At 40.1% G+C, this 12,494-nt stretch overlaps 1 protein-coding gene across 2 annotated transcripts in view; it reads left to right on the top strand.

Moving 5' to 3' along the window:
- Nucleotides 1–12,494, top strand: part of LOC149311691 (receptor-type tyrosine-protein phosphatase O) — a 161,075-nt gene that overhangs the window by 110,163 nt on the left and 38,418 nt on the right. Inside the window, exons 10-15 of one of the 2 annotated variants that reach the window (XM_089527691.1) lie at nucleotides 299–410; nucleotides 3,466–3,617; nucleotides 4,444–4,564; nucleotides 9,088–9,227; nucleotides 10,185–10,317; nucleotides 11,742–11,862. In XM_089527691.1, the coding sequence (XP_089383817.1) occupies nucleotides 299–410; nucleotides 3,466–3,617; nucleotides 4,444–4,564; nucleotides 9,088–9,227; nucleotides 10,185–10,317; nucleotides 11,742–11,862 (779 nt within the window). The remainder of the gene's footprint in view (nucleotides 1–298; nucleotides 411–3,465; nucleotides 3,618–4,443; nucleotides 4,565–9,087; nucleotides 9,228–10,184; nucleotides 10,318–11,741; nucleotides 11,863–12,494) is intronic. The other variant, XM_089527692.1, reaches the window with a different exon arrangement.

Raw genomic sequence — 12,494 nt, 5'->3', positions numbered from 1 at the left:
ACTTAGGGTGCATTGACACTGTAGAAATAATGCCATTTGACACCACTTCAAGTGCTGTAGCTCCATCCTATGGAATCCTGAGATTTGTAATTTTGTAAAAAATACCTTGTAAGGTATTCTGCCTTTTCTGTAAAAGAGAGATGGTGCCTCACAAAACTAGAATTCCCAGGATTCTGTAGGATGGAGCCATGGAAGATCAAGTGGTGTCAAACAATGCACCTTTAATGTCACTGTTTAGATCTCATATTTTCAAATGCTAATGCTCTCTTTTGTCCTGCCCTTCTTGATGTTTGCTCAGAGAATAGGCAGCCTGCTACCTGCATGGTATTATAACTTTCGAGTTACTATGGTGACCTGGGGAGAGCCAGAACTGAGCTGTTGTGACAGTTCCACCATCAGCTTCATAACAGGTAAAGTAAGATTTGGTGAAAGCTTGACAAGAAGAATGTTTTGTTTTGTGGCTGTGAGGCTTTCTGCTGACCTAAGGGCCCTATGCCATAGCCTTTTCTCTGCATGCCTCCACATGGAGATAAAGATCACAGAGCCAGCCATGCCATTTGGTAGGGTGAGATGGCTGCCTGGTGGAATGAGTGCTGGAGATTCAGTGATAGAACTGATCTAAGACCTGGCCTGAAGAAGAGCAGAAAAATCTCTCCCCTTCCTGCCTCTCTTAGAATCAATATACAGTCTGCCTCCTGTATCCATGGATTCTTTATCCACAGATTCAACCACCCGTGACTTGAAAATATGAACATGTGTGTGTGTGTGTGTGTATCCCAAAAAGTGAACCTGATTTTTCAATTTTATATAAGAGACACAGTTTTTACTATGCTGCTGTGTATTAATGGGAGATCCTGAAAACAAACCCCACCAGATACCAAGGGCCCACTGTACATAGTATTTTAGGCCATTCAGGTTATTTTGGCATTTGAAGTGTAATATCCCTTAGGCAACTCTGCTCATTTGTGGTGTAAAAGAGAACAGCAACAAGAAGAACAAAGCCAGTAATAGAAAAATGAATATTTAAAGAAAGGCTTTGAGTAGGGTTCTGTACTGGTTTGATTGTACTCTTTTTAATTATGTTTTTTTCCATTATTTTCAGTGATATGGTTTACATTTTTTGTGTAAATAGTGTTGTTGTTGGGTGTGTGTGTTTTTAAAAGTATTACAGTTGTTTTCATTTGTAAGCTTCCTTACATCCCAGTTCAGGGAAAGATGTGGGATAACAACAACAATTTGCTTTATAATACACAAAGGCTGCTGCCACACTGCAGAATGTATGCAATTTTACAATGGAATCCTATGCAATCCTGAGATTTGTAGTTTGTTGTGGCATCAAAACTCTCTTGACAGAGAAGGCTAAATATCTCACAAATGTACAAATACCAGAATTCCACAGCATTGAGTCATGGCAAGGAAAGCCATGTCAAACTGCATTCATTCTAAAGTGTAGATGCATACAGGCAAAATCTGCTTCCTCATAGTAGAGATCAGTGTGTAAGTGTGTAGAAGGGGAATGTTGGATGCTATTCAGCTTGCTTTGTGTCCTCTAAGCTAACCTGTTGCTCTCAGACATGGTGAAGAATGCTGTTCTTTGACCAAAGGGATAGATGATTCAGTTTTTTAGTCTGGTGAGCATCTGTATACAGAAGGAAAGGGAGCAAGTTTGAATTAGGCAACAGGCAACACTTCAGACCACCCCTCTTCCTCCTGCTAGGAGTTTCCTCCCAGTAGTTATAGTACTATAGTACTAATGGCAAAAAACCATTGCTCTTAACCTTTAGCCATGCTTCAAATACAAAATGTAAATGTGCACACATTTACAACACATTATCATTATGGTCATAATTTGAATGGTATTGCAAAATTGGGGGAAATGACAAATCCCAAAGGCCAGCATGCTACACCATTTCTTCATCCATGGAATGAAGTTGCATTTGGGCCTGAGCAGCGTGAGGGAAAGAAAATGGCATCCAAAGAGAAACTCTGGCAGAGACAGTGACAAAGGAAAAAAGAAGAAGAAAGGGAAAATGTTGGATTTGCTACAAAAAGGAAGCCCCCCTCCCCTTGTCAAGGAATATTTGGGGTTGTTCATTCTCTTTTCTCTAAAAACCCAGAGGGATGGCCATCCTGTTTCACTGCCCATCAACTCAGCCATGTAATCTGGGTGGTCATTTGGTCTCTGCCTTCCTAGGGGGCTGTAAAATGAACATCTCAAAGTACCCAAAGTCATTCATTATCCTTTGGACAGTAATAATTTTTCCTTTGTTCTTCTAAGGAAATCATTTTTATTCAGTGTTTATCTTCAGCACAGCTTGTGCTCTGTAAAGGTGAGGGGCTGGTTAGAGCTCTCCTGAGTTCACTATATGGGCAATAAAGAGCAGATGTTTCGCTGTGTGTGTGACACACAGAGAGAAAGAGAGAGAGAAAGAGAGAAAGAGAACAAGCTCCTAATACTTTGGAAGCATGTATTCAGAAGTTACCACAAGATATCACTGCATTTTGCATGTCAGAGCTTGTGAGAAGATGTAGTATAAGGAAGCGTGCTGGAATCAAATTTTATTTAAAAGTAACTTTGTATGTACGTATCTAAATACCTGAGGTGCTAAGAAACACTATTAGTGAATTGCAAAGATGTGTATCAGGACACTGACAAGAGTGCCTGATGCATATTGGAGCCTGATGTGCATCAGTCCCACTGTGCAACAGTCACTTTGTCAGCTTTACTATGTAGTAACATAACAGCAGCCCTCTTCTGGATACAGATATTACAAAACTGTCCAGTTCTGATTCCTGTATATGTAAATCCACTTATGAAGACATAACATCTATACAAGATTCCAGCCAAGATTAATAACTTTAAATCTTATATGGGATTACTCAGAAGTAAGCCCCAGGGGAAGCAGTGGAATTTAATCCTAGTTAGATGTATGTAAGATTGTGCCATGTTTCTCTCTGTGTGAGAAATACACTGGTGGTCAGGTGGTCAAGTAGGATCCAGAGAGTAGGATTCAAACCTGTCAGCTCATATGACATGAAAGGGAGCTAAGCTAAACATGAGGAACATTTTCCTCATGGCATGCATTTTTCAGTAGCAGAAGTGGTGTATTCTCTTCATGACAAGTTTTTGAGGAAACATTGGGCGGATCCCATCAGGAGTGTTGTGTAATAGTGAATTTCCTGCATTGTCAGGGGGCTGATGCAGATAGCCATTGAGAGCCGTTCCAGATTCTGCTTCTTCAATTCCCAAAGCTAATGATAGCTGCTTCTTGTGGGTGGAGGGGTTTTTTGCTGCATAAGGAAAGGCCTCCATAGAATGAGTCTACTTTTAGTATATACACATTGCAAAAGGTTTTGCACACACAAATAGGAGACAGAGATGATGATGATGATGATGATGATGATGATGATGATGATGATGATGATGATGGCAACAATAGTAATGGTGATTGCTCTTTCTAATAGCTCCAGTGTCCCCTGAAATCACTTCAGTTGAATATTTCAACAACCTTCTCTATGTCAGCTGGATCTATGGTGATGACAACACAGATCTTTCCCATTCTAGAATGCTGCACTGGATGGTTGTTGCAGAAGGGAAGAAGAAAATTAAAAAGAGTGTAAGCCAAACCACTTTGTGTTATGTTTGGTTGTTGCATTCAAGTAATGAAAAAGTCATGTTAAAAACCAAACCTTGTTGGATCTGCTCAGTAAATACTTAGTAACAGTGTACAAGCAAATCCTCAAAATGCTCCTGTTTCCTAATGTTCACATGTGGCAGATGTCAGAACTAAAAATGTGCAAAAATGGAGTTCAAGAATGTCTTGTACACCATTCTGTCTAATTTCATGCTTAATTCATAAAAATCGAGAGCAAATGCATCTAATACAGATAGCTATCGAGACTCTGTTCGAAGACCTGCCATGAGAGGTAGGCCACTCACCTCTCTAAGTAATTGGCTTCATTATCTAGGCAGTAATTTCCTGCCCTTTGGTGCTCCATTTTTATTTTTGGACTTCAACTCCCAGCAGCCCTAGCCAACTTGACCAACGGTCAGAAATTATGGTAGCTGAAGTCCAAATCATCTAGTGGACCAAAGGTTGGGAACCATTGACTAGAGCAATATCTTTCATCTCTTTGACCTTCCAGATGTTTTGGGAGCAAACTCTCAGAATCCCTGAAAACTGGCCATATTGGCTGGGGCTTCTGGGAGTTGAAGTAAAAAATGTCAGGCAGACCAAAGGGTGAGAGCTAGTAGTCTACACTGATGATGCACTCTGTCTTGTTGGAAGAATGGCTTCTAACAATCTACAAAAACTGAAACATCTTTATTGGATTCCCACCCTACCTTGGCCAACTTGCTTATAGTGAACAATGAAATGCTGTTTTTCCACTTTATAGAGATATTTTCTGTGTGGGGCATGCTTAACCTATTACCTCTTTCAGGTGACCCGGAATGTCATGACCGCAGTGCTCAACCTTCCTCCAGGGGACATCTACAATCTTTCTGTAACAGCTTGCACTGAAACGGGTAGCAACACCTCTGCATCTCAGCTTGTGAAAGTTGGTAAGTCTTTCTCTTGAACCATCAAAAGGCCTTCACATGCCTTCTAGCAAGGTTGCTATAGAGTATGGCAAAGTTGCTTTTTGGACTGCTGCTGCCCCAGCCAGCATGGCATTTACTAGGCCATTTTATATAATGGGACCTGAACATTCACAGCAGTCTGAAACTGAACCCCAGCAGATACCAAGAGACTACTGTACAAGCTAACAATGCTAATTAGTTCTATATGTCTTGGGAGGTTCAGATAATCTTGTATAGTATAGTTTAGAAAAGTTACCTTTATGGGCAATAAAACTCAGAATCCTCTAGCCAGTTGGAGCTAAAACAACAAGGAACAAAGGAAGCCCTCCCTGCAATGTAGGTATAGATAGGAAAAGTGTGAGAAAGAATAGAAACAGTCTTTGTAAATTTTATTACATATAGTCTTTAAAAATCTGCAGCAGCATCTTGGTTGAAATAATATTTGCTAGGGCCTAAATCTAATTGTTTGTCCCAGCTAGCGTGGATCTGTCTAATCAACTGAACTGTTATAAATGTTGATGTGCCAAGTTTCCACTGAATTAATGGATCTGCTTTGTCAGAAAGCATGAATAGATTAATAAAGAGGAGAGAATAGTATGGAGAGCACAGAATATATGGTGTAGTGACCTGAGTGTTGGAATAGGACTGTGGGATTGCATCTGCACTGCAAAAATAATGCAGTTAGACATTGCTTTAACTGCCGTGGAACAATGCTTTGGAATCCTGGGATTTGTAGTTTATTCTTGCACCAGAGCTGTCTGTCAGAGAAGACTAAATAGCTAACAAAACTACAAATTCCAATATTCCATAGCATTGAGCCATGGCAGTTAAAATGCAGTCAAACTGCATTGTTTATGTAGTGCACAACAGCTCTGGACATCAGGGTTCAAATCCTTGCTCAGCCATGGCAACCCACTGTGTAGGGTCACCATAAGTCAAAGTTGACTTGTAGGTACATAACAACAACAAAGAGAATAATATACAATCATGCCAAATCCAGTGATGTGTACTTTGTGCAAGTTATATTGAACGAAGAGCCAAAATTAATAGTAGATTCCATCATGAGAATACTATATACCTCATGCTGAGTAACATTTTTTAAGGATGTAATTAATAAAAATGGCACAAATAGAAGAATCAGGAATTAAAACAATTAGGGAAGAAACTGCTATGTTTTGCTGAAGTGGCAACAATTGCAGATACAGAAAAAATACAGTTAATTAGTTTTTTCAGAATTATAGGTCAACATTAAATGAGAATAAAGTAAGTTTTTTAATAATAATAATAAAATAAACAGCTTTATTAGGTGATTTATCAGAACTTCATATAAAGTCACAAAGAACAAAGAAATGAACAAAAAGCAACGATTAATTACAAAAGACCAGGAAATAACACCAAACAAAGATAAAACTTTTAAGAGCTCACTACTTGGTGTAAAGCTCATATTATTTAATCCAGTGATCAGGATATATTATATTGGTTAGTCATTTATTGTATTTGACTAAAAGCCATTACACATCCAATAAAAGTATACAGGTACATACATGTACCTACATACAGAAAGTCAAAGTAACAAGTCTCCTGCATGCACAGTCTCTTGAGAAATAGCATGGATACTCATGAAATAAGGTTGTTTTATGCAAAAGGATCTTGTAGCACCTTTCAGACTAACTGGGTGAAGGAAGCTGTGACATAAGCTTTCATAGACTTTGTCTACTTCCTCAGATGTGTGAAGTAGGAAGTAGGCCAGGGTGCTGAATGCATGGGCAGGACATAATGGACCAATCCTGTCATATCCTGCCTGTGGATCTGGCTTGTCTCTGCCTATGGTCCAGCATGCGACGGCAGGTGTTCACCACTGCACTGTGGAGCTGTTGCCATCACTGTTTCCCACTTGCCTATTGACACCACCACTGTTTCTATGTGTAGAAGGGTGTAAACAGGGCACCTAGCTTCACCCACATAGCCAGATGCCCTTTCCGATATCAGAGGCCTTGGGGCTCAATGTCACCAGTATGCTGATGACACCCAACTCTCTCTCATTTCCATCTGACTCCAAGGAAGCTGTTTCTGGACTAAACCAGTGTCTGCTGTCAGTAGTGTACTGGATGAGGGTGAACAAATTAAACTTATTCCAGACAAGACAGAGGTATTCCTAGTCAGCTGGAAAGCAGATTAGGGAACAGGGATTTAGCCTGTGTTAGATGGGGTTACACTCCCCTTGAAATCTCATGTTTGCCACTTGTATGTGCTCCTGGATTCACATCTGAGCCTGGATGCCCAGGTTTCAGCAGTGACCAGGAGTGCATTTGCACAATTAAAACTTGTTCGCCAGCTGCACCCATTCCATGAGATGTCAGATCTGGCTACAGTGAATATGTCTTGATTACATCCCATTTGGACTAATGTAATGCACTTTATGTGGAGCTGCCCTTGGGAACTGTTTGGAAACTTCTGCAGGCCCAAAATGCTGCCAGGCTGTAGATAGGGGCTAGCTACATGGGTCATGTACTTCCTCAGCTGCACTGGCTATCTGTCCATTTCCAGGCAGAATTCAAGGTGCTGGTTTTGATGTTTAAAGCTCTAAATGCTTAGGTCTAGACTATCTGAAGTTATGTTTTAAACGTATCTCCTTATGCAAGCCAACCCAAGTGCTCAGATTGGCAGGGGAGGGCTTTCTCTCAGTCCCACCAACTTTGCAGGCACAGTTGGTCAGGATTTGGGAAAGAGTCTTCTCCATGGCTGCTCCAAGACTGTGGAACTACCTTCCACAGGAGATCAGATCAGACCCCTCACTTTTCTTTTTTTTTTTCTACCAGCAGCTGAAGACATTTTTATTTAAACAGGCAGGCTTTTGTTGAGTAAATTTTACTTATATAGTGTGGTGTGATGTTTTAATGTTTTAATGTTTTTTTAATTTTTAAAATGGTTTCAACTATGCTGTTTTAAACTTATGATTTAATATTAGTTTTACTCAATTATTTATTTAACTTTTGTAATTAATGTTTATCTTTTTAAATTATTGTAACCCACCTTGAGTCACATTTTGGGAGAAAGGTGGAAAAGGTGGGGAATGAATGAATGAATGAATGAATGGATGGATGGATGAATGAATAACATTGCCAACCCTAGAAGACAAAAAAACAGTTGTCAAAGACCAGCTTACAAAGTGAACTACATGGCAGAGGTCTCATTGGGGTTTATCACACAGGAGACATCCTTTGCAGAAACGGGATTTAAAACCTGAAAACAACGCAAAAAAGACAGGCAAAAGCAGGGTTAATTTTCAGACACGTAGGGGTTAATGAACATTAATGGCACTTTACAGACTGCCCAAAAAGGGCAGTCTGCCGGTGCCACTGGTTGCTGCGTCCAGGAACCGTAGCAGACAAACCGCGTGATTCCCAGACGCAACAAAAAAGAAGCCCCAAAATGGGGCTTCTTCTTGCAGTGCGGAAATGGCGCCGCAAGTTGCTAATGGTGCACTCATGGCGTCATTTCTGCCACATGCCGTCAAGACGAATGGGAACCGCCATCTTGTACGCGCTCAGCGCATACTAGGGTTAGGGGTGTCCGGAAAGGATGCCCCTTTCTAACCCTAGTATGTGCCAGTACGTACTTTTTGCCTGTCTGTAATGGGCCAATGTGACATTAACTTGGACAGAAAGTAGAGAAAAACCAGCCACTTTTTACTTTTGGAATATTCTGAAAGTAAAAAGAATTGTGTTTTGTTGACTTGCTGTCCAGGTTAATGTCAAATTAATACACTTTAATGCCAACATTGTCTGAAAATCAATTGCACTTTTGTGTATTTTTTCTAGTTTCTGTCTGGATTAATGTTGTATTAACCTAGATGTTGTCTGATAATCATTCTGCTTTTGTGGGATTTTTTCCCCAGTTTAAATCCCGATTTCCTTCCCATGAGATAAACTCCTATGTTACCATTTCATTTTGATCAAAGGAATCCCATTAAAATAAATATTTAAAGGGGCACCTATATAAATGTGAACTTCTTGCTCCAAATTTAGTAAGCTGAAAAGGACACCAAAAATAATTTTGAACTTGCTTTGCTTCTGAACAAAGGTTGATGTTTTTATAAGTTCCCATAGCTCCCACAATGCCTTTTTTAAAACCACATCATAATTAACCACCTCAGAATTAATTTCTTACAACTAGTACAAGAATGCTCTTCTAGAATTGTGCAAGTATCATAAACCGTACACCAACACACATGGATATGCCACAGCTAAGCCTTTATTGAAAAAGGAAATTAAGTAATCACCGAATGCTCAAAAACAGAGGCCGAGGGGGAAATCTGCTGCCTTGAAGCATCTTCCTCTTTTTAGATTGTTCTGTTATTGCTGAGTGAGCTTTGGGAAGAGTGAAAACCTCTCTGGAGGACTCATAAATAGAGAGCTGGGTCGTGTCTTCCCTCAAATGATTTTGTCTGCCACACTTTCCTGTTGGATCCTAATAACCCATACAACTGTTCCTCTTGTCTCAAGACCCAGCTCCTCCAAGATCACTCTTTGCTGTGAACAAGACCCAGACATCTGTGACTCTGCTGTGGGTAGAAGAGGGAGTAGCTGATTTCTTTGAAGTATTTTGCCAGCAGTCTGGCTTGAGCCAAGATGCAAATGTCCAGGTATGTGTTTGTCCCTTTTGGCTTATCCTTTCTTTAATCTGATCGTGATTGTTTAGACTTGGAATCTGTTTTTCTTAGTGTTTTAAGTAGTTTATCCTGTTTAGGACTTCATCAACTTGAACAATTATTTTAACTAAATGGTGTAGCTCCAATAAATTGAGTTGCTGATTTTATTGAATTGTATTTTTAAAGGCAAGGGGAGTTTAATATTCAAATGGCTCCTTTCAGTTATTATGTTCCTATGTATAGAGTGGGGAACAAGACTGGTCCAGTTAGTATTGACCTTGATGTCTAAACATCCTTCAGGCACATTCCCAATCTTCATAATGGGGGCTGGTGTTAAAGTACATTAAATTGAACATTTATTTATTTATAGCTGAAAACCATTGGCCGTGATAACTGAGGCTTCTGAATAGTTTTCCATTTTAGCCTCTGGACTATAACTCCTCAGACAGCAGGCAAGGGAAGATTAGATATTATAAGCAAATAAGAAAAGGGGCAGTAGTGTTGTGACTCTAGATGCCTTGCAGAAGGGACTAGCAATTCCCTACACCCTACCATCTGAATTCGCTCTCCTTTAAGAAGGGGCCAGACAGTCTCTAGATGTCGTGTGTACAATTGTAACACCCCAAGGCACAGGGCCAATATATGCATCTTTCACATAAGCCAGGATGTGGCTTGACTCTTGTCCAGACCACAGTGTACATATGGTGAAATAATCATCTTGTTACTTCACTCTATGCCTGGGTGGTTGGCAGCTCAGTGCACATATATTGCAACACTATGTTGATTACAAAAGCAATGGTTTTTTGAACTGAGGTGGCAGGTAGATGAGCCAGGGCTTCAAAATGATACAATGAACTCACATGCATCATATGAGAAAAGGATACAGGGCCTGAGATATAAGAATGAGCAAACAACCATGAATAATGTACCTTTTCTCCTCAACAAATTTAGGAACCTGTTACTGTTTCTTCACATGTGGTGACAATCTCCAGTCTTCTACCTGCCACATCCTACAACTGCAGTGTTACCAGCTTCAGCCACGACAGCCCCAGTGTCCCAACCTTTATTGTTGTCTCTACCATGGGTACGTTGAATTCCTACTGCTTTGCTCTTTTCCAGTAGTGCTGTCAGGACAGAATAATGGGATTGATGTGCAGAGCCCTAAGGAGCACCATGCTCTCCAACTGTCCTGATTTGGCACAGACAGTCCTTCTATCATCCCACTTTTTAGCTGCTTCCAAAATGTCCCAGTTTATCTCTCTTCTCCTACTTTCCTCCTTTGTCCTCAGCTTGCTTCAGTTCATGCAAACTGAGTTCAAAGTACAAAAGTAGTTTGTACTCAATTAATTCATCAGGGTGGAAGAGGAGGGGGCAGAATCTTACACTTCTCAATAGGCTTGGGAAAAGCAAACTGCTGCAGCCTATCCTAGCTTGTGTGTACTTCCTCATTATAACATTTGTCATCTTTACTGCACTCTGATGTTGACTGGCAACATGTGCCTCAGTTTTCATCTGTGAAATGTGGAAAGGTATGAAACGCACCCACCCACACCGAGTACAGCAAGACTGACTTACTAGGTTGTAAAAAAGTAAAATTGTGTATTATGGAGACTTGTTTGGCATTGATAGTGATTTCATCCCAGTGCCAAGTTAAGTATACAGCGTGGTGAGCATTGAACTATGAGTCTGGAGACCAGAATTTGAATCCCAAATGAGCCTTGGAAACCATTGGGTCACCATGGCTCTGAATAAATCTTACCAAGAAAATATTGTGATAGTTTCATCTTAGGGCTTCCATAAGTAAAAACCTATTTGAAGACACAAAACAAGAAGTTTACACACACACACACAAAATTATATATAAAAATTTAATAATACTGTGCCAATCAAAAGTTGGCTTGAGAACAAAATTGAAGTGCAAGTTTACTTAACCACACTGCTGTTTCTCCTCTGACAAACCCTTCCTGCCTTCTGAAGAGTGGTAAAATCCTTTCACTTTCCATTTCTAATTTGAACCGTTGCTTCCTCTTGGGTATCTAGTGGGGACTGCTGAAAGATTCATGGAAGCCATTTTAAAATAAGAATCGAATAACTCCAGAGTGTTCCATCATACAGAATATTCTTCTTGGAACAAATGGACAGTATTTCGCAATATAAATTGGTGGTGTGTGTGGTGGTAGGAAAACCAGATCAGAGTTGTGATCCTACATTGTGTAAATCTACACTCACATCGCTACACGTTAATTGTGCTACACAATTCTTCTGCTGAATATTGACACTGTGGAACTGATTGTGAATCTACCAGAGTGCCTGCTTATTGCTACTATTGTACAATGTGGAACTGTTTCTCCAATCCCAAAGAATCAAATGAAAGTGCTGACATCCAAGAATGTGAAACTGGGGCTGAGAGAATGTGACTTCCCAAGATCTACATCATAGGTCTATAGCATGTATGATTGTCATCACACTCATACCTTATTGACCTGGTTCATTTGCTTGTCTCTACAGTTACAGAGATGAATCCTAATGTGGTGGTGATCTCCATCCTAGCCATTCTGAGTATCCTTCTGATAGGGTTGCTGCTTGTAACTTTGGTGGTGCTTCGGAGAAAACACCTCCAAATGGCCAGGTAGGTCAATAATAAATAATAATAAATAAAAGCTTTATTTGTATCTCACTTCTCTGTTACAAAGACAACTGGAGTGGCTACAACAGTTCATCCTGAAATTCTAGTAAAGCTTTGTAAAGAGAAGAGGGACCAACTGCATGCTTGTTTACAGGGCTGGAAGTCTTGTAGCCCTTGAGAAGTTGTTCAACATCATTTTCCATCATCAGCCCCAATTAACCTGACCAAAAGTGAAGCATGATGGGAATTGTAGTTCAGTCATATGTGAAAGGCCACATACCCCCCCCCCCCACCTTACTGTATTACTGTATTTAGTAATCCCAAAGCACACTAGTACCAGAATAACATTTCTCTTTCATTTCAAGGTTAAGGACATATGTAATTGCTTTTCAGAGCATTGCTTTGAAGATAGAAGAAAAAGATGCTAATTGGTTCCCCTTTGCAGACATGGTGTTTTACCAGCAGTGATATATTTGATGTAGATTAGAAAATCCAGGTGAAACATGTACGCATGCTGTAGGATAGCTCTTTCAAATTGGATTATATGTTCTTGGGCCTTACATATAGTTAGCGCTAATACCTAGGTGATTCCCACACTCTTCAATTTCATGGCAGTGCTCTCTCCCATTTGCTCA

The sequence above is a fragment of the Sceloporus occidentalis genome, unplaced genomic scaffold (genome assembly GCF_023333645.1).
Source record: "Sceloporus occidentalis isolate IW3139 unplaced genomic scaffold, rSceOcc1.0.p SCAF_5, whole genome shotgun sequence".
Lineage (NCBI taxonomy): Eukaryota > Metazoa > Chordata > Lepidosauria > Squamata > Phrynosomatidae > Sceloporus > Sceloporus occidentalis.
Note: the sequence above shows the minus strand (reverse complement) of the source record. Positions and strands in the feature narration are given on the sequence as shown.